Genomic DNA, 25694 nt, shown 5'->3' on the forward strand with positions numbered 1-25694 from the left:
AATTAAGGCCATTACTTATAATAATAAGGCCACGTCTCCTTCAACACCACAAAACTGCCAATTTGAACTTTGCAAGGGAGCACCTAACATGGGACATTGAAAGGTGGAAGAAAGTTTTATTCTCTGACAAGAACAAAATGTTATCTTGACTGTCCTGATTACTTCCAACATTACTGGCATGACAAGGAGATCCCACCTGAGATGTTTTCTTCGCAGCACAGTGGTGCAGGTGCCATCATGAATTGGGGTGCTTTTTCCTTCAGTGGAACAATGGAGCTTCAGGTGCGTCAAACAACAGCTGGCTATGTGGAGATGTTGCAGCGGGCATCCCTTATGACTGAGGGCCCTCGTCTGTGTGGTAATGACTGGGTTTTTCCAACAGGACAACGCAGCAGTTCACAATGCCCGCCTGACAAAGGACTTCTTCCAGGAGAATAACCTCCCTCTTTTGGACCATTCTGCTGATCCCCTGATCCAAATCCGATTGAGAACATTTAGGGATGGATGGCAAAGGAAGTTTACAAAAACAGACATCAGTTTCAGACAGGAATGCTGGAGCTACTCATTACAGTCATTTTTTGACACTTTAATTTCTGTTTTGAGGGGGTTTTCAGGTTTTTTTGAGCTATGGTCTTATTTTTGTCTTGTACAGTTTTACAATGAAAAAAAAAACGTTTGGGCACAAAGGATTTGAGCTCTTAGAAAACAAATGTACCAAAGTCTTTAATTAGACCCTAATGAGCTTGTCAGGGCTAAGGCTTGTTCACAATTATTGAGAGGAAAGGCCAGGTGAGGCCTTAGTTTGTTAGTTTGTTATTGTAGCGTGCTCAGCCAGCTCGTGCAGACAGTGGATGGTGTGTTCTTGCAGTTATGTATTTTCCAGATGGTTGATGCAGATGGAGCTTTGCTGTCAGGGACTCAGCAAGGTGCTTTAGCATTCACACTACAAGAATAATATGGTTTTAAGAATCTCTGATCACCTTCGAATGCAGGTTACAATACATCCTCAAGACAAACTGTATCCTGTTCACACCTGTATTTAATTCTGGTCTCCTCAGGTCAGAACACCCAAGACACACATTTATGCCGGGTGTGAATGAGTAGCATGTAATAACAAAATGGTAGTTAATAGGTAAGGTGGAGGTGAATTATACATTTTTGAACCTTTCCAGCATCTGCAAAAATCAACCACAAAGATCAGCATCATTCATTTTTAAAAGAAAATCTAAACAAGGCTGATGCATTCTGGAGACATGTACTGTGGCAGGGATTTGGACTGATTATGCTTTGGGCTTGTGTTGCACATAGTGGCACCAGGGACATTTCACTGGTAAAGGGAAGAATGGAGACAATCAAATATCAGCATTTTTTGGAAGAAATCATCACACCATCTTTAGAAAAGCTTAAGAGTATTCCCTTCACCTGTGGTTTTAATGTTATGGCTGATCTGTGTAAATCATCACCATGTCATCTTGAGGCCTAAATTCTGTACTTTTGACCAAGTCCAAAACCTAAAGCCACACATTTCAGACGTCTTGACTGATTGACTGTGTTTGGGTTAAGGGGGGAAACGGTCTAAATGAAGTCTGTCTCCAATTTCTTCAAAGCAGCTTCAGGAATATTCTTTCCACCAGTTCTTTATTATGAATTAGACTCATGATATGTTATGCCACATTATGATTTGCTATGGCCGTTTTTAGCATTCTACAGTTTAAAAATACTGTGACATTTCAGCTTCTCTTTCAACAGAGAACACTCCAAAGCATGTGAACAGACCACAGTAACTTCACTGTTTTGCTCCCTGGGGTCTATGTGCATTGAATTATTTTAGCGTTAACACGTGTTAGCAGTTAATTGCTGTATTTATGTGATGGAGTTTCACAGACTAGAGGGGGATATAGAGGGAGTCTGCATGTGTGGAGTGATGCCATTCAAAACTTTCAAGAGAGACACCATCTTCAGACTTTCTTGCCGATTGCCCCCTAGTGACAGCGCAGCATGTCTAAAGTACTTCGTCTGTGTTTACATCCAGGCGAAAGGCTGACTGGCTTTACATTTACATGGCAGAGGTAAAGATCTTATTGCAAAGTATGTATTCTAACCTGTTACTTTTCATTACATTTAAGTTACGCAAAAAGTAGACCGCGCTAACTGGCGGCTACTGGCTTTCATTCGCATTCAGACATTATAGAACATCATGAAGTTAAGTTCTTTAAGCTGAAATTGAATTACGTGTCATGCTGCCAACCTCACCCTATTTAAACAACAGCATGTGGGCATGAGGATGAAACCACACTACCTCCAAATAAGCACAGAATTGTGTAGAGCCTGGCTGTGACTCAAGTAAAATCCTCCTGGTGAGAATGTTTGGCGGGTCTTCCCGGCTAACTGTCTCCTAGAGGGGTATTTCTCAAGAGCAATTTGAGCAGGCACAGAAACCCAGAGTTTGGTACTTCTCAGCTGCCAAAACAAAGCACAGCGGGTCTCCAGGAATAAGAGAACAATTTCTGCTTTAATTAAAATGTATCCCATGTGGCCTATCCGTGTGTTAACAACTTTATGGATACACTGCTACCAGAGGTCTACAGCCCTATGAACATTAAACATAGCTTAACTAAATTAAGAAACAAAACCCAAAGAGTTGGAGAACCGCTTTATTATTAGTATCTCATACCACATATGACCTTGGTGATACAGTCCAGAACAGTCTTATACTCTTCAGTGACATTCCAGCAGCAGTGTGACTGCAAATGGCGAACTGGGGCTGAAGGAAGGGCTGGTTTACACTAGAAAACGTACAGTATGATAGTTGAAAGTGTATATGGTATAATTGTGCAAGAAAACATATGCATCATATAGTACAGTATCTAAGCAAAGGAAAAGGAGATTACTTGGAGATCTATACTGTGAATGTGGCTTGAATACATCAGCCTTGCAGCAGTCAGATACCAGTCAAATACTATTACTAAATATCCATTTGTTTTGAGCCCAAATAATGAACAACGAATTTGGTTAGGTGGACTGGAAATGTCTCACCTGATGATAATGAATGAATAAACATACCAGCACCAGGTCTTGCCCCTCAGAGCTAAACACTGGAGCAAAGTCAGATGAGAGTTAACCATGGAATGTATTATTATTATTACTTTCTTTTCCGCTCATTATGGAACCCAGAAAATAAATAGTATATTAAAAGAGACACACACATAACCATTCAGATACATCACCAGCGCAGATCACACAAATATCCCAGGATCCAAACCAGCTCGAGCTACTACTGCACCCTACCTGCACATGTAAAATGGTATAACGATGTTTTGATCCTCTCTCTAATTCCTCACATGTGAATAGCTGGCTTAAATGGTAAAAGCTCAGAGGGTTCACTTGGAAGAGGCTCTATTCAAAACAGAGAAAGGGCGAGTTCCACATGAAGCCAGTACATCTGTGGAGGAAAGAAAATTTGCTTGGTGAAAAACAAACTTGGAATAAGTGGGATTACATGAAAACAATGGGAGCAGCCATGTCAGGCCATGCATCATTTAAGCAAATATCATGTCAGTTTGTTTAGTCGCAAGCAGCAGACCAGGTTTAGGTAAAGCAAAAGGATCCACACCTGCAGGAACTAGTTTTGAGAGAGGAAAAAAAAAAAAAACCCCTTTTGTTCTTGGCGTACCTTTTTAATGAATGCAAACCAGCTTTTCTGCTTTTAGAATAACTTTAAAGAATGTATACAAGCTTTAGAGAATGTGGTTATTTTTATCTTACTAAACATAATGTGAGAAGCAGTTCAATACCGAGCAGATTTGGAGTGGTGTTGATTTACTGGATCACAGCTCTGTGGTGAGAGGTCCGCCACTCTGGATGTTCCTCATGATGGACTGTACAACATCAGAAGTAGTACCCTGCCCCCCAATGTCCGCTGTATGCAACTACAACATGGAAAAAAACAACATTTTATTATGTGCTGACATACAATGGACTCCCATTTATACATCTCCCAAAAAAATTAAACGACCACCCTACATGATCAGTTTATCTGGTTTTGCTATTTATAGGCAATGTGCTTAGGGTAATTAACATTTGTGTAAAAATGTTGCTCTTTAGAGCATTTATTTGCAGAAAGGACAACTGCTCAAATAAGGCAAATAAATTATTCAAGCTTAAGCAACACAGTACCAATATTTGAACTTTAAGAGCATTCAAAAATCACTATGGTGAAATAACCATGACAGCCAATCACAGCTTTCAGGTCTTGGAAGGCTCTCCACTAATCTTTCACATTGCTGATGGGTGACTTTATGCCATTCATAATCTGCAAATTCAGTTAACTCAGCTTTGTTTGATGAAATGCCAAAATGGTTGCCATAAGCGTGATGCAAATGTAACAAGAGATGCAAAAGTAAGAAAAAAAAATTAAAAGGGCAAATGTTTTCCAGAGCTGTATATTTTTTGGAATGTACTCAGTTATTTTAATTTGTACCCATTGCTGACAAATGCAGACACACAAATTTGTCTAGTCCCTGTAGAGAAGTACTGCCAATAGAATAGGACTCGCTGGAGCAGATACATATTGGCGCCATGTCTAATGCCAGGCATGGGCTAGAGGGGTATAAAGTCCCATTGCACTGAGCCGTGCAGCAGTAGAACTGTGTTCTCTGGAACGGACGCTCCATCTATTACTTTTGGGAAGAGCCTGCGAAGTTGGCTATGCCCCAATTTGTGCCTAGAGGTTAGACAAAAATAAATGTCTGCTGTTCCTGGTGGATTTAATGCCAATTTCACCATGTTTTAAATGTTTATTTATGAGTGTCAGTATCAGCACTGGCAGATACACTATATGGACAAAAGTATTCTCATTCATTGTTTCTTTTCTAATCAAAGGGGGTTTAAAAGGTGTTTTTGAGGGAACCACCTTTACACAAAAAAACACTTTGCCTGAATATTTAATCAGCACTCCTTCTAAGCCATGATATTCAAACGGCTGCTTTGTAGTCCTGCTTTGTGAGTTCACCTAAGCTCACCTTCTCTGGAAATTTACCAGGCTAATTAAGGAGCAAGCCAAGTTGCTATGGGACAGCAACGATGGATACCAGACTGCAATAAGGCGCAAGCAGCAACACACCTGGGTGGGTACTGATGTTTTGTGTACATAAAAGCAAAGCCCATTAGTATAGAAGCACTGTACCATAAATAAATACAAATCTCTGTCGAATGAAAGTGGAACAAACTACTTGACCTGGTTAGACATATACACTGAAAAGGCATACACAGAAACCTGTTATACAAGTCCACCTGGGTGTCCTTAACAAAATACATCCACGCTTTCCTAATGAGAAAACCCTGCTGGGACCATGTCTTCAGGGTTCTTGGCATCAGAAAGGTGTGGAGTGATTGCGCCTTACCTGAGTCTCGTTCATAGTAGTAAAGATGGCACTGCGGATCATACTGGCATATTCATGAAGTCTATAGAAAAAGACAAGCACAAAATGACACGTTAACACTATAATTGCAATAGGAGTTCCATGAATACAGTTTAAATAAAGAAAGGCACACTCCAAAGAACAGAAAGTAAAATAGCAGAAAATTACTACTGACAGTATAATAAACAACCCACTGAACCCTAGGTTAGTTATTCTGTTGTTAACCCTAATGCAGAAACTACTATGCAAAATTTCCTAAGCATATTAAAACATTATTTTGTGGAGTCCAACAGGGTTCTATTATAGGGTCTGCGAATGTTAATTATTACAGTAATGTAGATCTGAGAGTGCTCAAGTATGGACCTTTGTACAGGGTTTAAGAAAATAAGTTAATGGATTTCTCCATTCTCTGGCAATAAAAAAAAAAAAAAAAAAAAAAAAAAAAAAAAAAAAACTTTATTTAACTTATAAATGTTAATTAAAACCTATGACGGGACGCTTTAGACCAAAGAACCTAAAACATTTTCAATTAAGTAAAAACTAAAATCAGCAATGAAAAAACAAAAACAAACAAACATAAAAACCCTATTGAAATTAGAGCAGTGTGACAGACTAGTCGAGCTTACCTGAGGTGGTCCAACATGAGACAACTGGCCAGTAGCATTGCAGTGGGGTTGGCAATGTTTCGGCCAGCAATACTCTTCCCAGTGTTCCTAGTAGCCTGTCAGAAAGAAAGACAGAAATAAACTACCAAATTAATCCCAAATACAGCAGTAAAGTAAAAATTAACGTCTCTTTCCTCATTGCTGATGGTCATATGTCACATGGGGAACTGAACACAGATGTCTTTTTAAATACCTCTTTTGATGTTACTTTAAACACTGCATTTAGACAGGCAATCGTTGTAAATATATTTAAAAAGTAGTTAAAAAAATATATAATGGTTTATGTAGATCACGGTGTTCATCCAACACCTGGTTTGGTAAGTTAGTGCTTAATGAGGTTAAATCAGGCGAGCTGGTGATGGACTTGAACAAACTCATGCTGTGCTGGCTGGGGTGTCCAGGAGAAACCTGGAACAAAGCTTTGTTCTTCAAACTAGCTCATAAGATCTCAATTACAATGAGAAATTCTTTTAACTATTGTACTGTATTTATGTTTACCTGCATCTGTTCTAATGTGATCTGGAGTTTTTACACTAATAGAAAGATAGATAAAAAGATACTTTATTGATCCCGATGGAAATTTAGCAATTGATGTGACTGGCACTAATGACTGCCGCATTAAATATAAAGTACACATAATTAAATTTACTATTAAATAGACACTTAAAAGAAACACATACATTGTCTATGAACAAAAACAAGGGATAGGGAAATAAACCCCAGCGGTTAAGAAATCCAAGGGTTCATAAAATGTTAAGATAAGATAATAAGATAATCCTTTATTAGTCCCGCAGTGGGGAAATTCACAATGTTGTTAACTTATTTACAGTGTTGTTAACTTTCTAGCAACAACATGTGAACACAAAGCACATATTCAGGCACTCCTATTAAAAAAAGTCGTTGTGTCCTCTCCTTACCTCCCTCAGTTATCATTATATTTATTTAACTATCCATTTCCCCTCTCACTGTGTACTGACGTACACATGATGAAGAGCAAATTTTACTTGTTACTTAGCTCTGAATGGAGCTTTGTTCTAATTGCAAATACTGTGTCAGCATGATTCAACTGCACTCACCGTTTCAAATACTGCATAATCTTTGCCGTAGTTGGCTCCAGGTACCAAGCCAGGTCCTCCCACCAGACCGGCACACACGTTGCTGACTACGTTGCCATAGAGATTGGGCATCACCATGACATCAAACTGGTGGGGCTTGGAAACGAGCTGAAACAAACAACAGTTTGAACATGAACCACTAAACCACAGAAAGCAACAGCACAGCATCAACCTCTGGCTTTCCCTGTGGATCAACTGCTTGGTTAACCACCATCTAGATCACTGATTCAGTTCACATTACTAAAGCACAGCTCCCTTCAGAACACAAAGAGTGGTCATTTAGGACTACATTTTCAAACAGCATCCTATTTGTATATTAGACTCTTACTTGCATGGTGGTGTTATCTACAATCATGCTGTCAAAGGTAATGTCGGGGTATCCGGAGGCCACCTCCTTACAGCACTGGAGAAAGAGCCCATCAGCCAGCTTCCTGTTGACAATGGAGAACGTAAGGCAGTCAGAGAGACAGATGGCAGATCTCTACACTCGAGTCTGCTAACAGCTCATGCTACATCATTTTAGTATTATTCTTACTATATGACGGGTAACTGGGCGCTTATCCTAAACAGTGATGAATAGAGTGGTTTTGAGCGAACCAGCAGGAGTGTACATCAGTACACAATGAGGAGTGTAATAGATGGTTAAATGTAATAACTGAGGGAGGGGAGGAGAGGACAAAACCACTTGCCTGAATATATGCCTTGAGTTTATATGATGTTTATATGCCTAGAAAGCTAACAACACTAAAACCTTAAAGAATAAGGGTTCATTAAATGTTTACATTCATAGATAACGCACAGCCAATGGCACCGATACAAACAGAAGAGCTACTGCGAGAGCCACTGCAAACATGGAGATATGATGGCAAACTAAGTCTTCATCTGCTCATTCCACCACTGTGAAGAAATGCAGTATTACAACCGAAGAGAGCTGGCAAGACAAAAGAGAGCGTGACAGAGTCCTCGGTAAATCCAGGATAAACACTGGCTAGGCTTTTAAAAGGAGGAGAGAGCTCTGTGAGCTGCAAGGATTAAAAGTGATGCTGAGTTGTTTTACGCTAGAGCACAGTAAAGTACAGCCTGTGCTTGCTTTTTTGCTTCTGTTTAACAGGACTAGATACTACTCTCAGACAATTTCAAGTGCTATCCTCACTGTCACACAACCTATACAACATTCTAAATAGGTACTTGATGGGGTGGATTTTCCATGTAGCTACTGGGCAGATGCTAACCAGCTGTACTCTTTTAGGCAGTGTTTTTCTGTTTGTGGGGCATAACTGCTCTCCATGTTGTCACAGTATTTAATCATAAATGAACAAAACAAGGGAACACAGTTTCACAAGGCAATGTACTTTAACATTAACCTGCATTAAAAGTTAAAATGCCACTATTGTGAATACATATTCTTTTCTGTAGACAGTATGTGTCTGCATTACCATTGTGCTGATAAGAATGACAACAGTAGCTATATAATTTCTTTGCCTCATCTGAAGACATTTCCTTCACCACGTCTCTCTTAATACCACACTCTGAACTATCCACTGACTGAACTAAACCTGCAATCAGATTCATTCATGTTTCTAAACTCTTTTGCAACCTATGTGGAATTACACATTCTCACCAGAAAATCAAAAATGTGAAACTAATATCAAACACATCCCACAGCTCCAAGTTAAAAAAATCTATAGCCAATTGTGGCCTCATAAATTTCTGTCCAAACACCAATCACAGCCCACTGGAAAACAAACAAAATTTCTAATGCGATGTTTACCTTGTACCTTGAGAATTATTGCTGTCTGCTAAAACATATGAATGAGTGAATAGTCTAATTATTAGACAACCAGAAATTCTTGTTGAATTTATTATTCATGAACCCCTGCTTTCACTTCAAATTCACACTTCAATTCTTCAACACTTCAAAACTACATTGGTGTCATATCTAGCATGGGTTTTAAAGACCCCAAGATAGAACCCTGCAGGACTCAACGAGATGTTATACCACAGTTACCAACTAATTCACAATAATTCCTTAACCAAACAATGAATCAAATCCAACATTAAAAACCTCTAATCGAAGTAATCTTACCCATGTCGATCATTTAAATGTCTGTAATCTGTAACTACATTTACTACTACTGTCATACTGTCTCCTTAAAACAAACTACAGTGTGTGTAGTCAACTCAACTTTTAACTTTTTAACTTTTATTAAAAGAGTATTTTATTATTAATTATTACCAAGGTGGAATGTTCAGTTAATTGTGATATTGATTTGAGATCATATCTCCCAGCATTAGTTCAAGGGATGTACCAATGCTTTTTAACAATATAATATAAAAGGTTTTTAGTCTAGCCACTGTTTTTCAAGCTGGTCTTAAGAATGTCAACAAACCTTGAAGCAGGAGCCTTTGTAACTCAGCCTCAATTGATGATGAAATATTTGGCATGGATTTTGAATCCATGACATAGCAGTGGTTGGCAATCTTCTAATAGTTTGCATGCCCATCTGTGACCATGTCTACATACAAAGCAGAAAAAGTCCTGCGACTGACCCAGTTCTACTCTGCCTTCTACAAACTGCCTCCCCTTAAGGTTGTTATTGACCCTCTAATGTGCATTTTCCAAATGTGCTGCTGAGATCGCCTGATGTTAAGAGTGGATATACTTTTTAACAAGGTATTTAAAGTAAAGACAAAGCATAGAGAGGCCGAATCTGACTGAATGAATGAAGATGACTAGTCGGGGTTATGCAAACATTTTAAGCTTTAAGCTGCGGTGACTGAAAGAAGGCAGTGGTAGACAGAAAAAAGCAACCATGGATGACTCACATGATGTTGGCCTTGTGCACGGCTGTGACCCTGCGTCGCCCCTTTTCTCTGGCCAGCCTGAAGGCATAGTCGGCAATACGCAGAGAGTTGTTCCGTGTGATGATTTTCAGAGATTCCACCACACCAGGTACGCTCTGACACAGCAACACACACACACACACAGACACACACAGTCTCATTTAAAAGGTGTCATAGAAGACGTTTATTCAGCATTTTAAGTTTGATAGATCAATGAAGTTATAGCATCATTCTATAGCTGGAGCCATAAGTTTACGCCCAGATTTTGAAACTCTAAAAACACTTTCTGAACATGGTGAGTTTTTGAAATCATCTCTGCTGCCTCCTGTGATGATCGAAAATGCTCCAGAGCTGATTTTTTTTGTCCTATGGACATTTTTTTCTTGTCGATCATCACTGGAACCTCTGAATTACGAGGTTGTTAAAGAATCTAAATACTGATCCATGTAAGCTAATTCTACTGTGCCCTGAACTGACATAATTAGACTAGCAGCCTTTTTAAGAAAAATGCACAAACCAGCTTGGTCAAGTTGGTCATGCTGCTAGAGGAGAAAAATGTACACAGAACAAAATATATAGTGTTCTAAAAATATTTGTTTACCACAGAATGTAATGGAGATGGTTTTCTGAGAATCTTATTCATTGAAAATAAAGCTTCTACACAGAGTGCAAGTACTGGCGTAACACCAACTACAGAACGACTTCAGTTGTTTATGTTAAGTACAGCTCCAGAAAAATAGAGAGACCACCCTACATTACCCTACATATTCCTCTAAATTCCAAATAACCTTGCTATTTAAGAGCATTTATTTGCAGAAATGACACATGCTCAATTAATGCAAATAAAATGTAATAATAATAATGCAAAGAAGGTATTATTCAAAAAGTAAACAACACTGTATTAATATTTGAACTTCAAAAGTCACTATGGTGAAATAACCTTGACTGCCAATCAAGGAATAAAAAATGAAAATAGCTAAAAATAGCTTTCCATTATAGGGTACCTTAAAAGACAACCAAATGAAGGCTCCTGGTGTAGGTACACTGTATAAAAATGCCAACAGCAGCCAATAAACAATTATAAATGGTTTTTAAAAAAGCAATTGCCATAAACGTAGCATACAAATAAAATGTGAGAGGAGGCAGGATTCCTGGAGTCGTGATGAAAGGCAGTGCTTACCTCATGCTCCAGACTGCTGTACTCGCCCTCTGTGTTCTCTCTAATGATGACAATGTCAATGTTCTTGTGGCGTGTCTGCACCCCAGGAAGAGACTGGCAGTGCATTACATTGGCATACAGGTCTAGGCCAGTGCTGAGATAGCGATAGCAGACAGGGAGGGAGACAGTGAGAGAGCATGAGAACGAGAGCAAGAGAGACAGGCCGATGAAACGGGTGAATTCACAGCTTGAAAGAGACACTTGCCAAATCAAGTCAAACCACTCTCACTACCAACATCAGTCAGAGAAAAGAACATTTATAAGAAACCTGATTACATAATCTGGCACCCTTTGTGGCTCTTTCTTCTTTTATTGGACTTTTTTCATTTACAGCCTATTTCCTATCCTATTTCCAGACTTTCCAGAGTATTATTTACTATTTAAACTGTATATAACCCATTTATTTATGCACCAGTTTCACCAAAAAGCATTGCAATTTTCATTTTTTTAGTATGTATGCCAATGTATGCCTTACCGGAGAAGATTGTTTCTTGACTTGTGTGAAGGGGGCAGTATATGGTTTGTCTCAATGTTACCTACAACAAAGGAATAAACACATCATAAAATGTTTAGAAAATATAGTTCTGATAAACATGCACAGTTCCAATAGCAGAACACTGACCCTTGAGGGCAACTCCATTACGCCGAATGGCTGTGATGGCATTGCTGATGTCATCCTCATCAGTTAAGGAAGAGTTGACATTTACCACCTCAAAGTCAACAGGAACACAGCTGAACCTGTAGAGAGATAAAGCCACTGGCATTTAGTCCACTCAGTGATGACTGTTTTCTAATGCTGTGTTCTTCAAGTGTCAGTTCCCTGTTAAACAATCAGTAACAGCCAACCTCTGAATGCACCAATCATAAGTTTTAGGTACACCTACCTTGTACCCAAGCTTATTTGCAAATTCAGCTACTTCCTTCACACTATGGTCATTTAGTGGCACACCTTTTTATATATTTGGAATGATGAAATGCAAAATATTACAGGCTACTTATTTATCACTTTTCAACAAATCTACACTTTGTATGCAGGTGTAGACTACTGCTATAGAACAATCTGAATGATGACTGAAATTGTTGAACAAAAAGCGACTGTGCTCATAACTACATCTAAAAGATGAAACATGGTAGGAATAGCTGATGCTGTGGGTATAGATTTGGGTAGATTTATACCTAAATCTGGCAACTCACTGTTACTCTACTACACTGCCAGAAAAGGCATTTCCGAGACTGACCTGAAGAGTTCACGGACATGGTTGAGCAGCTCTGGGCCAATCCCATCCCCTGGAATAAGTGTGACTGTGTGTCTGCCACCATACCTGGCAGGGGGAGGCTGTGGAAATCAACATTTAAATATCAGACTCAGGAGGAGCTTCATGAAACTTCAACAATTTACTGGAAACAAATAGAAGTCATACTTACTATAATTTGTCCCTGAGGGAGGAGGATCATTGTGAGGGGAAGAAAACAGGTGAAAGAGAATTAGCCACACTATCAATACATGTACATAAACCAAGCATGTTCTACTCTCTCTGCCTTCATAACCCCTGCATGTACTTGTAGTGCCTGCAAGTCATTTGGACAGCAAACCTAATGACGGCCAAAACAAAGTATAATTAATAACACCGCAAGAGGCCAAGCGGCAGAGAAAAGAGCTTCCTATTTACAAGTTAAAAGTAAACTGTACACAAAGTAGGAAATATTAATATGGAAATCATTCTGTAAAAGCCCTACAGAGAGTGGAGAAACATAGACATGAACATTCTTGCTCAATGACAATCTGATACTTTTCTTGCACATATCCACCCATCTCTGCATTCAAATTTATTCATTTTATTGTTTTTGTTGTTGTTCCATTTGTATCTTTTCCCACCAATCTGGTACTGCCAATTAACCCACCCATTTGTAGCTCCCCCTAGCACTAGCAATGCTCCCGACACTAGGGGGGTAAGGACTTAACACATCTCCTCCCAAACACATGAAGCCAGACACCTCCTTATTTCGAACTGCTGCCGATACAGCCTCGCCGGGCAGCCAACAAGCTCGAAGGAATGAGTTGGGACCTCAATTGTGCCACACCTGCTAACAGACAGCTGTGCCGGCCAACATCGCTTCATGGGTGATGAGGGGAGAGGGGCCAGAGTGCCACCCACCCGCCTGTAGAAAGCAATTGTGCGATCTCTGCCTCTGCCCACTGTTTGCAAAGTGCAATGGCTCAGCAGCCTATTGCACTGCCACCGGGGGTCACGTTCTGCTGGAACAGTGGCCTGAGTCAGAAAAAGCACAAATGCTTTCTCGAAGCTCAAGTATACAATATTTTGAGTATTATGCATCTTTAGTTTCTGGGTATCCATTCTGAATTTCATATTTGGCTGTATCTAGGCTTGATGATTCTAGCCTATTCACAGTAGCTATTAATATTTTTCTAAGCTAAAGGTAATTTCTAAGTAAAACAATTTTGTTAAATGCCATAAACGTAAACGTGATTATGCAAAAATTGTAAAATTGGTTTGAAACTATCTGCCAATACTAATATTATTTGGACTGTAGTGCTGGAAACCCACTTTAAACATTAGCTGAATCTTAAAGGTGCAGCTAATGTTTCCAAAATACTTTCCAAGCAGGTACTTAACAGGTCTTTAGTTTTATAGCCTTTTAAAAATACTTTTATAGGAAATAAAACGTTCACATTCTTGCTGTTATCTCAGCTCTCCAGCAGAACAGATACAGAACCGTGGAGATTAGACAAATCACGACTCACAGTGTATGTAGATTTATCTCTTCGACTCTGGGCTGCAGCTCCAAAAACCTGAAGAACAAGAAAAAAAAAAAAATCAACAATTATAAATAAATCCCAATAAAAAGATGTTGAAAGATTTCAGCCGAGCTCGTCTGACTTTGGAAAAGGGGGCAGTAAACGACGTTATATCGAGGTGCCCGTTTTAACTGCAGGACTTCAGGAAGGAGCTAGGATAACTAACTGTTAGCTAGCTAGTACGGCCAATGTCATGCGTTTCGGACACACACACGTGTTATTGAATGTGCACGAGTCCCTGTCTATTATGTGTACACATATTTACAGACATACGACTAACGATTTCTGTGAGTTACCGTCTCACCTTGCTCCATGTTTTAGCTTGCTCTTTTAGAAGCTAATCAGACCTTTCGCCGAGCTGCCATGCTACAGCTATATAGCTACCCGTCTTATAAACTGGATTACCCCATAATCTGTAAATAATCAAAGCGTTACCGAATTAATCAGATACGAAAGAAATGGCGTCTTGCCTTCGCCGCACTTTCCAGCCGTCCACCCCGCACGAGCTGAAGGGGTTTGGAGAGAGACAGCAGCGCTCTGGACGTCGCCATTTTCCTCCGTGAGTCTGAAACACTGAACTACTTGTTGGAACAGATTCCGGGGCGTTTACTGATTACTGTCTAAGTGTGACTGACGATCACACATGGTATTTAACCACACCTAATGTTAACATCACATGCCACACTAAACATCCACAAAACGCTCAGTTAACGTCTTTAACTAAACTACAACTGACTTGCCTGTCCTTGATGTGACACTGGGTCATACTGCCAGAGGCATGCAGCATTAGCGATGGGCCCTTAATGCTTTCAGTCTCATACAAGACACCAAGGCTGAAATCATGCATACATCTCAGTGTTGTCATGCTCACATAATACATTGTGCTTACAAGAGTGGAAACTAGAATATATGTACATTAAAAACATGCTGTTTTTGAGTTTTGGTCAGTTTCAGGTTTATTTGTCATTTGCACAACATGCCAGGACATTTATGCATTGAAATGCTTGTGGTGAGGCTCGGGTTGATGCTCTACAGGAGGACAAAACTATATACATACTAAACATATATATTTTTTTTAAAGTTATATAAAAATGATATGAAATAAATACAAAATACAGAATACACAAAGACAGGAGGGATCTGTAGAAATCCTCTGATATGTACATTTATGAGACAGGTATAGTCTGAGAGAGAGTGGAGCTAAAGATAAACTGAAATGTTGGAAACTGAAATGTTTATCGGCTCGTAAATTTCTTGTGTACTGTATAAAAGTCATACTAACAAGTGGGAAACGTAATGTACCTTTCTGTGATCTTTGTTATTAAGATTGTCATTTTATGTCATTTTAATGCATGTTAATGCAAACCTATTGTCTTTTATTACAGCATTTAAGGAATAAATGAATCAACATGGCCTATGCAAAAGCTGAGCACCTTAAAGAGTCAGAAATAGGCAGAAATAACAGCATGCAATGACCCGTGCAATATTGCAAATGCAACTGACAACAACGCAACCGCAAAGCATGCTCAGGCCACTTCCATGCTTCACAGGCAAGGTGCTCTTGTCATGAAATGCGGTTCCCTTTTTTCTCCAAGGGTACCTTTGCTGACTTCCAGAACTCCTCTGGCTTTTCTAGATGTCCTGCAGCATACTTTAACCATTGGATTTTCCATCTTAGAAAGGAGAGTTCAGGCCTATGTGGTCATGAGTACAAGGTCAGATCGGTACAGGGCTGTGTTAGATAGCATGCAGAACTATTTGGCTTTCTGTTTCTTAGTAAGTTTGTCATTCAGAGTATACCGTGACAGTCTGGGTAAAATGCATGAATGACAAAAGGTATACATTCAAAACTGCACTCATTTTTCCCATGCAGGTAAAAAGCCTTAGACAGAGAGTTACTTATTTGGGCACAGCAGCATGTCCTTAGTGGTCTATTGAAAGCCTTTGCATTAGTAGTGGATTAACTAGCAGGTAAGCCGGCCTTTTCGTGCAGTGAAATAAATGTACTCTATTTTGTATGTTATTTAGTGGCCTTCTCAGTCACTGAATCTGTTTTGGGATGTGGCAGAACAGGAGATTCACAGTATTAAAGCACCCCTGAAATGCCTGGAAAATCTACAGGAATTCTACAGGAATTTCCTGATGCAACGATGTCGGCATGGACCAGAATCTCAAATGAATGTTTCCAAAAACCTGTATTGAAATTGGATCTGTTTTGAGAGCAAGGGGGGGGGGGGGGTCCTACTCCGTATTAGTGAAGTGTTCCTAATAAAGTGCTCAATAAGTGAATAATTGTCTCAAGGCTTTACATTTCTTTCCAACATTTTCCGTAAGTGCTGAGCGCTTACACTGGCGCAGGGATAGCCGACTCTTGTTCTGAACCGTTTCCTTCAGTAAATCAGTCGAGCCGATTCACAAGTGAATCAAAGTTTTCTAGCATATATTATTTATTGAAGTGTCATAGGTATAATTATTTAAAGTCAAACTCATACGGTCGCAACATAGAACATATCAAGAACAACTGTGTTTTATTTAATTTGATTTAAAAAGTCTCAAACGAGTCCCTGAATCGGACATTCGGGTAGGTAAACGGAGCGGTCGTAAGAATCGATTCTGCAAAATGAATGAATTTCCTGCTCCGTTTTGGCCGAGGTTTGGGTTTGGGCGCACGCGTCATGACGTAAGCATCGCCGTTCCGAGCCGGAACGTCCACACGCGAAGCGGTCCTGTTTTTCCCAGCATAATTTAGAAATGCTAGTTTAGGATGAGCGAAGTTAATGGCGTTTGAGTGGTAGGTCGAAAGGGTTTTACTCTGCTGGCGTTAGCTAGTTAACAGCCTTCGGGGAGGAAACATGTCTTGATCGATTTGTGCTGTTGACTGCAGTACTTCTCTCTGCTATTGGGAACTTGCAGTCCGCCGTATACTGAGACATTCAGCATACACTCCGTGAGTAATGTTTTTATGTTTTATGACAGTCACGCGAGCTCTAACTGATACTTCTTCCGCTGATGCTAGTTTTGGCAGTGCTGGTAGCTGGTGGTGAGTGCTGCTAACTAGCTAGCTACTTAGATAGCTAGCTAGCATTAGCGAGGTAACTCCCCAGCGTACAGATGTGACTGACATACAGAAAGACCTCCACTCAGCGAAAGACTGGGGCAGACATAAACAGAGAAAATCCACAGCTTTCTGTAGGCAGCTATGTGTTTAGCCCTTATGGAAACTATATTACACATAAACAACAAGGCAAGACTGCCTCAATTCCGTAAAAAGCAAGTGGCGTTAAAGTAGCTGGCTAACGTCCTAATGCTGTTCATAGAGACGAGGCGCAGCGTTAGTTGGTGATAGGGTCATGTGATGAATGGTAGCTAATGCCTGTGCCTTAGTTGAAAGCTGAAATGGACAGAAAACCGTGGTGGAAAAGCATATTGTTATGAAATGTACTTCAGTAGCAAGGCATATAGTCCCAGCCCTGGCCCGAATACCATTTTTTGCGCTCCGGATATTCGTCGGTGATTGGTAGCGAATATTCGAAGCTTCGAGTTTTTAAAACATTTTGTTATTATTATTTTTTTTTACAAATACGTTGAAAAGATTCAAAAGGGATTAAATCGCTTATCTTACATAGAAACAAAGAACGATAACTTTCATTATTTACCTATTTAAAAAATGCAAAATGCATACGTTATGGTGAAAAAGTAATATAAAATACTTGAAAATACAGAAAATAGGATGCAACAAAGGTGTGATTGTATCCTCAAAGGGTAACTTCTGAACATCTGTGTTATTAAAAGCAAGAGCAATGACTGATCGGTCTGGGCAGGTTTGCTGACTATATCCCTGGTTTCAGGGGATGGCATGTTTCAGGTGCAGTGGTTCCCAACCCTGTTCCCAGAGGACCCCCTTCCGTGCACACATTGGTGGTTTCATGTTCTACCATGCCGTCGTCATCTTGGGAAGGGTTTATTAATTAATTAGCTGATTAGCTGGATCAGGTTTTGGGAGGAGGTAAACACTAAAATGTGCAGGAGAGGGAGTCGTCCAGAACCATGATCCATGATCTATGATCTGAGGACTGCGGCTTGACATTAGCAGTAGGAGTCCAAGAGAGCACAATTGACCTTGTGCTATCAGGGGTGGAATGATGGCACTTCCTCCCCAAATCATTGCTAGTGTGATGATGGTCAGCACATGCTGTTGTGGGGGTGCTGGGGAGCCACGCTTTCCTCTGAGTAGTGCTGGCTACCTAGCAATGCTGCATCAGTGGCAGTTAGAAAGAAAAGGCAGTGGCTGGCTTCACATGTGTCAAAGGAGATGTGCTAGTCTTCAGCCTCCTAGTGTTGGGGGAATTGGTAGTGATAGGGGGAGTTCACACTTACAGGGATTGGGTAATTGGCCTTTGAAATTAGGTAGAAAAATTTAGTTAAAATTAGAAATACATTATAAAAAAAGGTGTGTGTTCCTGAGACTTGTTAACCTGTTGACAACAGTGTGACACTGCTTTTTTAGAATGTTTATAAAAAGTTCACATTCATTTTTTTAATGTTTATTAGGTAAAATGATTGTATACTCTGTTGCTGGAGGTGCTATCAGTGCTTTCACTAAAAACTCAGTTTTACATCAGCATAGAGTACAAGATGGGCAATGTTGCAAACATCTGTATCCTGTCACAAATTTCCAAAACATAATATTTAAAAATATATATATATTTAGATCACAATATTTTGACACACAAACAAAAAACTGTTGTTAAAAGTAGTACTATGATTTTTATTTAAAATGTGAATTGCTGCATCATGTTAAACAAAGTTTGCAATGAAATATGCAGTTGGCCAGTGTCCATCTCTACATAAACACAAAATATAGTTGAGGCACATGAAACCTGTAAAAAATGTTCTTGTGTATATATTAACCCATGCATGTATAACCTGTATTCTTTCCTGTTCAGAACAGAAGACTTGTCAGAGTGCCCGGATTCTGTTCCGGTTCTGCCGTCCAGCTAACATGAGGCTGGCAGGTTTGTACACTTTAAACTGTCAGAATAGAGACTAAGTATACAATTCATTACAAAGAAAATCCTTTGTTACCTTTTTGCTGTGTACTCAAACTGTTTGAATTAGGAAGCAAATGGGGAGGGATGTGAGGTTAAAATAATTCTGTTTGGCTTAAAAGAACATATACAGTACTAGAGGTTTAAGGCAATAGGACCTATTACTTGCAACCATTTATCTCAGCAGTAAGAGAGATTTTGCTTGTAAACACACCAGATTACATTACAGAACAGATGCAGGTGAACATAAATACAGTAAAAACAAAACACAAAACAATAAAGTAGTTTAAAGAACAAAGCTTGGTTTCAGATTTCTTCTGAACATCTCTTGCCCAAGTGTGGATTTGTTTGGCTCCGATTTTTTCTATTTACAAAGCAATCTTTTTTGCATTTCAGTAGCATGTTTTAATTGTGTCAATACATTATACAATCTGACTGACTGTACTATAATCAGTGGTTTAGCTTTGACTATATAGCTTCAGGTTGTAGCCTTTAGCTCTCGATTTCGGATGATCTGATGCAGTGGATTGAGATCGGGGCCGAACCCAGGCGCGTTTTTTGGAATGATCATTCACGTTTCACATTCATTTTTAAGCTCCATCCTCTATCATCCCCCATGCAGCATTAACAGACATTATTCACAGCCCACAGCAGGGAGGAGTGTTGTAACTATTTTAGAGTGAACCATGAAAAGATAGACCACATCTAAGTCTCTTAATGCTGATACCTACCGATATCAATCTTTGTGTTTCTATAAATAATACAGTCACACATACTAATAATACTGCTAATAATGCTGAAAAAATATTTTGTTTTTAGTAAACAGGAGTAATTAGTAATTTAGTAAAAAGGAGACATTCTTGACTGATTTATTCCTTTTAAAATGACCATTTTATCATGCTTTTAACATCTCATAATCCAATCTGACTGACCACCCTGATTATTCAGCTCCCAGTTCATGTAAAACACTACAATGAAATTACTTTATGTGTGAATAGTGTCCACAATACGGACAACAGTTTTGGGACAGCTGCACATTACACCTACAGGAACGTCCCATTCTAAACCCATAGGCGTTAATATGGAATTGGTCCCCCTTTGCTGATTTAACTGCAGGTTTGGAACCAGCAGTCAGCAGGGTGTTGGTGACCTTTCAGCACGGTAACACCTGCCCTGTAACTTTACATGGTTGCTGTGGTTCCTAAATGCTTCCACTTGTCAATAATATCACTCACAGTTGATAGAGGAACATATAGGAAAAAGACTTTTCACCAACTGACTTGTTGCAGTGGAATCCTATTACAGTACCACTCTGGGATTCAGTGAGCTCTTTAGAACCACCCACTCTTTCGCTAATGTGTGTAAAGCCAGACTGCACGGCTATGTTCTTAATTTTATACACATGTGGCAATGGACCGAATGAAGAACCGGAATTCAGTGATTACAAGGTGTGTCCCAATACTTGTGTCCGTAAAGTGTATTTGGTAGTGTGGTGAATGCTTTAGAATTTGTTTATCTAAAGTGTGTGTATGTGTTTAGTGTTAGCCTAAACCTCTCAGTTTTGAATGTGCTGTTCAGTGTTGGTTTAAAAACAAAGAGGGGTATAATATCTTTGTGGCCCACTGTACCACGTCTAAGACATTACGGCTAAAACATTTGGCTTTTGTAAAACACCAAAATTCCCTTAAACAGATGTGTAGAAATCTCTCCAGCACCAGAAAAACAAGCAGCCAAAAATTGCAAAAGCAAGATGTTATTTTTTGGTGGGGAAAGTAATGAAACTTTATTTGTGAGAATCATAAAAACAGCTTTTTATAACAGACTGTGTGTGGCCCCTCACACAGGTTTATGACAGATGCCCCGTAGGCGCTAAACTAAACCTTGTTAAACCTAAATCTAACCCTAAAAGGGTAAGGTTAAGGTTAGGATTAGGTGTAGGGTTACATTCAATAGAGAATTATTTACATTCAGCTTAGAGTTCAGTTGCATTTAGTTGAATGTCAAGTGAGCAACTACAACAGCTACTACAATCGACCAGCCAAGCAAAGTGTTATCCTTTTTCCTTAGAGTCTACGTTATCATCCACAGAAGAGACCAAAAGTCATCTGAGAATAGGACTTATTGATGTGTTTACTAGGGATTTGAGGAGTAGTGATTCTGAAAAGTGTTGACTCTGACTGAACCCACCTAGTACTTATAAAGGATGCCGTAGGTCCATGAGGTCAGGCTCTACAATGCTTGCATATAATCAGCAATGCATGGTGTTTTTGTAATCCCTGTAATCCACTGAAAATGACATACTTCATAAGAACACCATTTATACAAAGTATAACCAGTTTTACAGGTAGATCACAGCATTGTGAGGCCCAGCCCATTCAGGTAATTCAAGCTATGTAAAAGGTAAAGGTGCACGAATTTGTCACTATACAGTGTGCACTGTACAGCGAAATGGGTCCTCCGCATTTAACCCATCTGTGGTAGTGAACACACACTCACACACACACACACTAGTGAGCTAGGGGCAGTGAGTACACGCACACCCAGAGCGGTGGGCAGCCAACTCCAGCGCCCGGGGAGCAGAGAGGGTAAAGGGCCTTGCTCAAGGGCCCAACAGTGGCAGCTTGCCAAGCCCGGGAATCAAACCCACAACCCTGTTATCGATAGCCCACTGGCGATAGCTCTTACCACTGAGCCACCACTGCGCCACTGTAAATGAATGGATGCTGTGGTTAGCCTCTATGTATTAGAAACCCTGCTCTCACTGATTCCCTCCTGCTTCTTACTCTGAACCTGTGTATCTGTCTGTCTCACAGTGGTTTGACGTGTTCTTTATCATGTTCTCTGTATCTTGTAGGGCCGCTGCGTGCTGTTGTCGTGGTGCTTCTTGTGGGCTTGACTTGGCTCCTGGCTAGTTCCTTACTTGGAGGAGATGGCAGCTCTGTAATGAAGACGTTCTTTAGCGGTGAGACTCTTGCCATTTCAGGTCAGAAGAAATGTTCATGTCTTGTCAATTTTGGTTTACTGATTCAATCCTGCCCATATGGTTGGTAACACAGCTTGCCATGATGTCAGTTTAAGAAACACTAAACTCCTGTATGTTCTACTGCTGCAGAAAAGAGGGGTCCATTTCTCCAGCAGTCTCATGTTGTTACTTTACACCAAATCTGGTCACCATCCAGTACCACAGTACTGTATGGATCTTACTCACTGTCAGTTAATATGTTATATGTATATATCTTGCTGAATGGAGGTTTCATGATGCATTTAATTGTTTCTTAAGGAATCATAATCTTAGAGAGAAAAAAATCTGCATATCGTATTATATTGAGAATCAGTAAAAGTTTTTATGGACATCTGTTAGCAAAATTACTCCCTGCCACTGGTCACCGAAACATGTTTAAACTAGCCAAAAATAGATGAAGCCTTAGGAAGCTTGTGATTGATTAAATCATGTGCATAGCCATTGTAAGATACTCAATATTCTATATTAATTCACTTTAAAATCCTTCTCAAAAATGTTTTAAAAAGATTTTTCTGACTCATTTCTTGATACCATTGCTTGATCCAAAAATGATGTCACATGTGATCATGTGACCCTGCATTACTTGTGAAAGACTCGTGTAAACAAATGGAAAAACAAGCACGAGAATGTGACTTATTGATGTGTTTACGGAGGATTTCAGGGGTAGTGACTCTGAAAAGTGTTTACAAACTCTGACTGAACCCTTTCAAAAAAGGAGGCTGTAGGTCCATGAGGTTAGGCTCTTCGATTCTTGCATGCAATCAACAATGCATGGTGTTTTTGTAATCTCTGTAATCCGCTGTTGTGGTGAGCAGTAGCAAGTTGGTGTATGTTTATCATGACTTGCTTGGGTGACCAAATGGAAAGAAAAATTTCTGTCAATTAACTCATTTTATTTCTTGCTGGGACTTACCATTTAGTTTACTTACCAGAGTTTTCTTTTTATGAATTTGGCCAACATATGTTGTATCTAAAATAGCATGTTAAAATAAAGAGCATTTTATTTATTTTTATTTTTGTGGAGTGTAAATGCTTATAACATTGCCCTTCCTGTGGCAGATTCCTACAGCTAGGCAAGCACATCACACTTCACAATTAAGAGTCCTTGGGCAAGACTCCTAACTCCACATTTCCTACCTGTGTAACATGATTCAAATGCAAGTCATAAATAGACTTTTGTTATTGTATTAAATTTAATTTGTTTTTAAGTATTACATTATTTTATCAGATTCCAGTGGACAGTTCTGCGTGTCGGTCATTTGAGCAGAATATTAAAAGATACAGTTTTGCCCTTTGTTTTTGTTGCTGATCATTTGTGACAATGTTTCACCCACAGGTGGAGAGGAGGAGTCCACTCCAGGTAGGATAAAGAACTGCAGTCCCATATTGAAATATGGCATGTTTTTTGGGTGTCACACTTGAACAATATGCTCTGAACTGCTTCCTCCTAGAACCAAGACCACGCAAGTATAAGTGTGGGCTTTCTGCCCCCTGCCCTCCAAAACACCTCGCATTCCGTTTAATCTCCGGAGCTGCCAATGTCATTGGCCCCAAAATCTGCCTAGAGGATAAAATGTAAGTCAGTGAACTGCTGTCTGTCTGTCCGTTCGTCCATCCATCCATGCAATTTTCCATCTTTCCATTTTCAGAATCTGCCTTTCTATTCTCATACGGTACCTTCTTTTCCCCCCTTCATTTTCATCACTACCTGCTTTTCACCTGGAGCATGATGCAAGTATGCATTATTTTCTGTTCCTGCCCCTTCCCTGTGTGCTGCCTGTGAATCCATCACATGTTGTCTTTGTGCCGATGTGACCAGCTTTCTGAAAGCTGCTTTAGGGAGCTAAACTGATCTGACTCTGCTGTGTCTGTTCTTCTTCCAGTCTCATCAGCAGTGTCAGGAACAATGTTGGGAGAGGACTTAACATTGCCTTAGTAAATGGTAACAAGCGTGTTACACATTTTCATGTAGTGTGTGTATTTTAATACAGTATATGTATTTGTCATTATTGCACAAACTCTGGACTCTTGCACACTTCCTCTTAGTCGTATAGTCATGAAAATCAATAAATGAAAAAAATAATAACATGGACATTTGATGTTCATTTGAACGATATAGCAAGATGGAGATAGGCCTGTCACAAGTGCAGTGAGTGCAGTACGAGCAATGACCTGTGCATTTAGGGAGTAGTGTAATGTATCGACACCATCATATTCATTATATATCAGTGGCAATGACAATATTATTGTTTAATGTAATTATTTCTGTAATAGTTATCGTGACAGGCCTAGCTGGAGGTAATATAACTAAACACACGAAACTTACAGTACTTCAAAACATTTCACAAGTCTAACTCTGAGCTCAACCAATGGAAAAGCAAAAAAATGAGTTTAAGGTACTTTAAACAAGGGATTTTTTATCATGATTTTGTGACCTGGATTGATAGAATTAGTGAGCCCTTTTATATACATTGCAACACTCACTAGTATGATGATATAATATTATACATTAGCAGCCTTTCTTTTGATGTGTGATAACTGTGTGATAAATATTTCAATTTGCAGGAGTCTCTGGGGAGCTTTTGGAAACAAGAGCCTTTGACATGTGGGCAGGAGGTCAGTTTCTTTTAGTAATAAATGTTTTATTAAACAATTTGTTTCAGCCATACAGTCTGCTTGACTGTTACTCATCTGACCTGTCTGATAACTGTAAGGGTAATAATCGCTACAGGCCTCATAAGATATAGTTGCTATGCTTGAGCCATGTCGTCTTTACCTAAAGACTTGAATTTGTGATGTTACTGTATTACGTACTGAGATGACATTGATATTGTGATTTAGTACCTTTTGACTCTACATACTAGTGTTTAGTTAGTTACTTAGTTTAGTACCCTCTGTAGTAAGTACATAACCATTCTCACTCTTCTGCTCAGATGTGTCTGATCTGCTGAAGTTTCTTAGACCTCTCCATGAAGGAACCTTGGTGTTTGTAGCCTCCTTTGATGATCCAGCTTCTAAGTAAGGTTTTATACAAATCCTGCACACATCACAGTGAGCCCACATGTGGTAATTAGTAAATGTAACGTAAAGGCTTTGTATTTCTCTCTGTGACATTGCTCATAATGTCTTAAAATTGACGACAAGCTAAACTGTGGCCTGCAGGTTAAACGATGAAGCGCGGCGCTTGTTTGAGGAGTTGGGCAGCACGGCAGTAAAAGAACTGGCCTTCAGGGACAGCTGGGTGTTTGTGGGAGCCAAAGGTATAGACAGCAAAAGTCCATTTGAGCAGGTAAGAAAGGCTTAGTAATTTATATACATACATTTTGAATGTTTACATTGCTGTTACAAACCTCTAGTAAAATACTGGTACTTTAGTGGAACGCTGCAAGTACAAGTAAATGTAGCTACTGAAAAAAGAAATTAAAATAATGATAAAAAAGGTAAAACTTTGTGGTACATATAGGAGCTTTAAGCCAGGATAAAATGATTTTTCTGGTTTCAAAAATATTACATTGGGGTACAACACAACACATTAAAATGTTG

General features: G+C 39.4%; 2 protein-coding genes across 4 annotated transcripts in view; one reads left to right on the forward strand and one right to left on the reverse strand.

Annotated features, from left to right (window-relative positions):
* Positions 1 to 2640: 2640 nt before the first annotated feature.
* idh3g (isocitrate dehydrogenase (NAD(+)) 3 non-catalytic subunit gamma) lies at positions 2641 to 14812 on the reverse strand. The gene is made up of 14 exons (XM_072697198.1): positions 14552 to 14812; positions 14028 to 14075; positions 12689 to 12700; positions 12502 to 12599; positions 11886 to 12001; positions 11739 to 11799; positions 11225 to 11357; positions 10027 to 10160; positions 7529 to 7631; positions 7162 to 7308; positions 6047 to 6141; positions 5403 to 5463; positions 3795 to 3929; positions 2641 to 3442 (listed from the first exon to the last, which is right to left on the reverse strand). Exons 1-13 carry the CDS (start codon positions 14630 to 14632, stop codon positions 3828 to 3830), a joined length of 1191 nt encoding a protein of 396 aa, XP_072553299.1. The 5' UTR covers positions 14633 to 14812; the 3' UTR covers positions 2641 to 3442; positions 3795 to 3827.
* Positions 14813 to 16758: 1946 nt separating this feature from the next.
* The window catches only part of fam3a (FAM3 metabolism regulating signaling molecule A), a 10137-nt gene continuing 1201 nt past the window's right edge, over positions 16759 to 25694 (forward strand). Inside the window, exons 1-9 of one of the 3 annotated variants that reach the window (XM_072697375.1) lie at positions 16759 to 17028; positions 19028 to 19096; positions 21984 to 22112; positions 23488 to 23511; positions 23603 to 23726; positions 24035 to 24093; positions 24717 to 24767; positions 25085 to 25169; positions 25314 to 25440. In XM_072697375.1, the coding sequence (XP_072553476.1) occupies positions 19084 to 19096; positions 21984 to 22112; positions 23488 to 23511; positions 23603 to 23726; positions 24035 to 24093; positions 24717 to 24767; positions 25085 to 25169; positions 25314 to 25440 (612 nt within the window). In that variant the 5' untranslated portion in view covers positions 16759 to 17028; positions 19028 to 19083. The remainder of the gene's footprint in view (positions 17029 to 19027; positions 19097 to 21983; positions 22113 to 23487; positions 23512 to 23602; positions 23727 to 24034; positions 24094 to 24716; positions 24768 to 25084; positions 25170 to 25313; positions 25441 to 25694) is intronic. The other 2 variants (XM_072697377.1, XM_072697376.1) reach the window with 2 other exon arrangements.

This window comes from Salminus brasiliensis, chromosome 14 (genome assembly GCF_030463535.1).
Source record: "Salminus brasiliensis chromosome 14, fSalBra1.hap2, whole genome shotgun sequence".
Lineage (NCBI taxonomy): Eukaryota > Metazoa > Chordata > Actinopteri > Characiformes > Bryconidae > Salminus > Salminus brasiliensis.

Coding starts and splice junctions, on each gene's coding strand:
- idh3g (XM_072697198.1), bottom strand. CDS start 14,632: ATGGCGACGTCCAGAGCGCTGCTGTCTCTCTCCAAACCCCTTCAGCTC. Junction 14,076..14,551: donor GGCTGGAAAGTGCGGCGAAG/GCAAGACGCCAT, acceptor CTTGTTCTTCAG/GTTTTTGGAGCTGCAGCCCA. Junction 11,800..11,885: donor TAATGGAGTTGCCCTCAAGG/GTCAGTGTTCTG, acceptor CCTTTGTTGTAG/GTAACATTGAGACAAACCAT.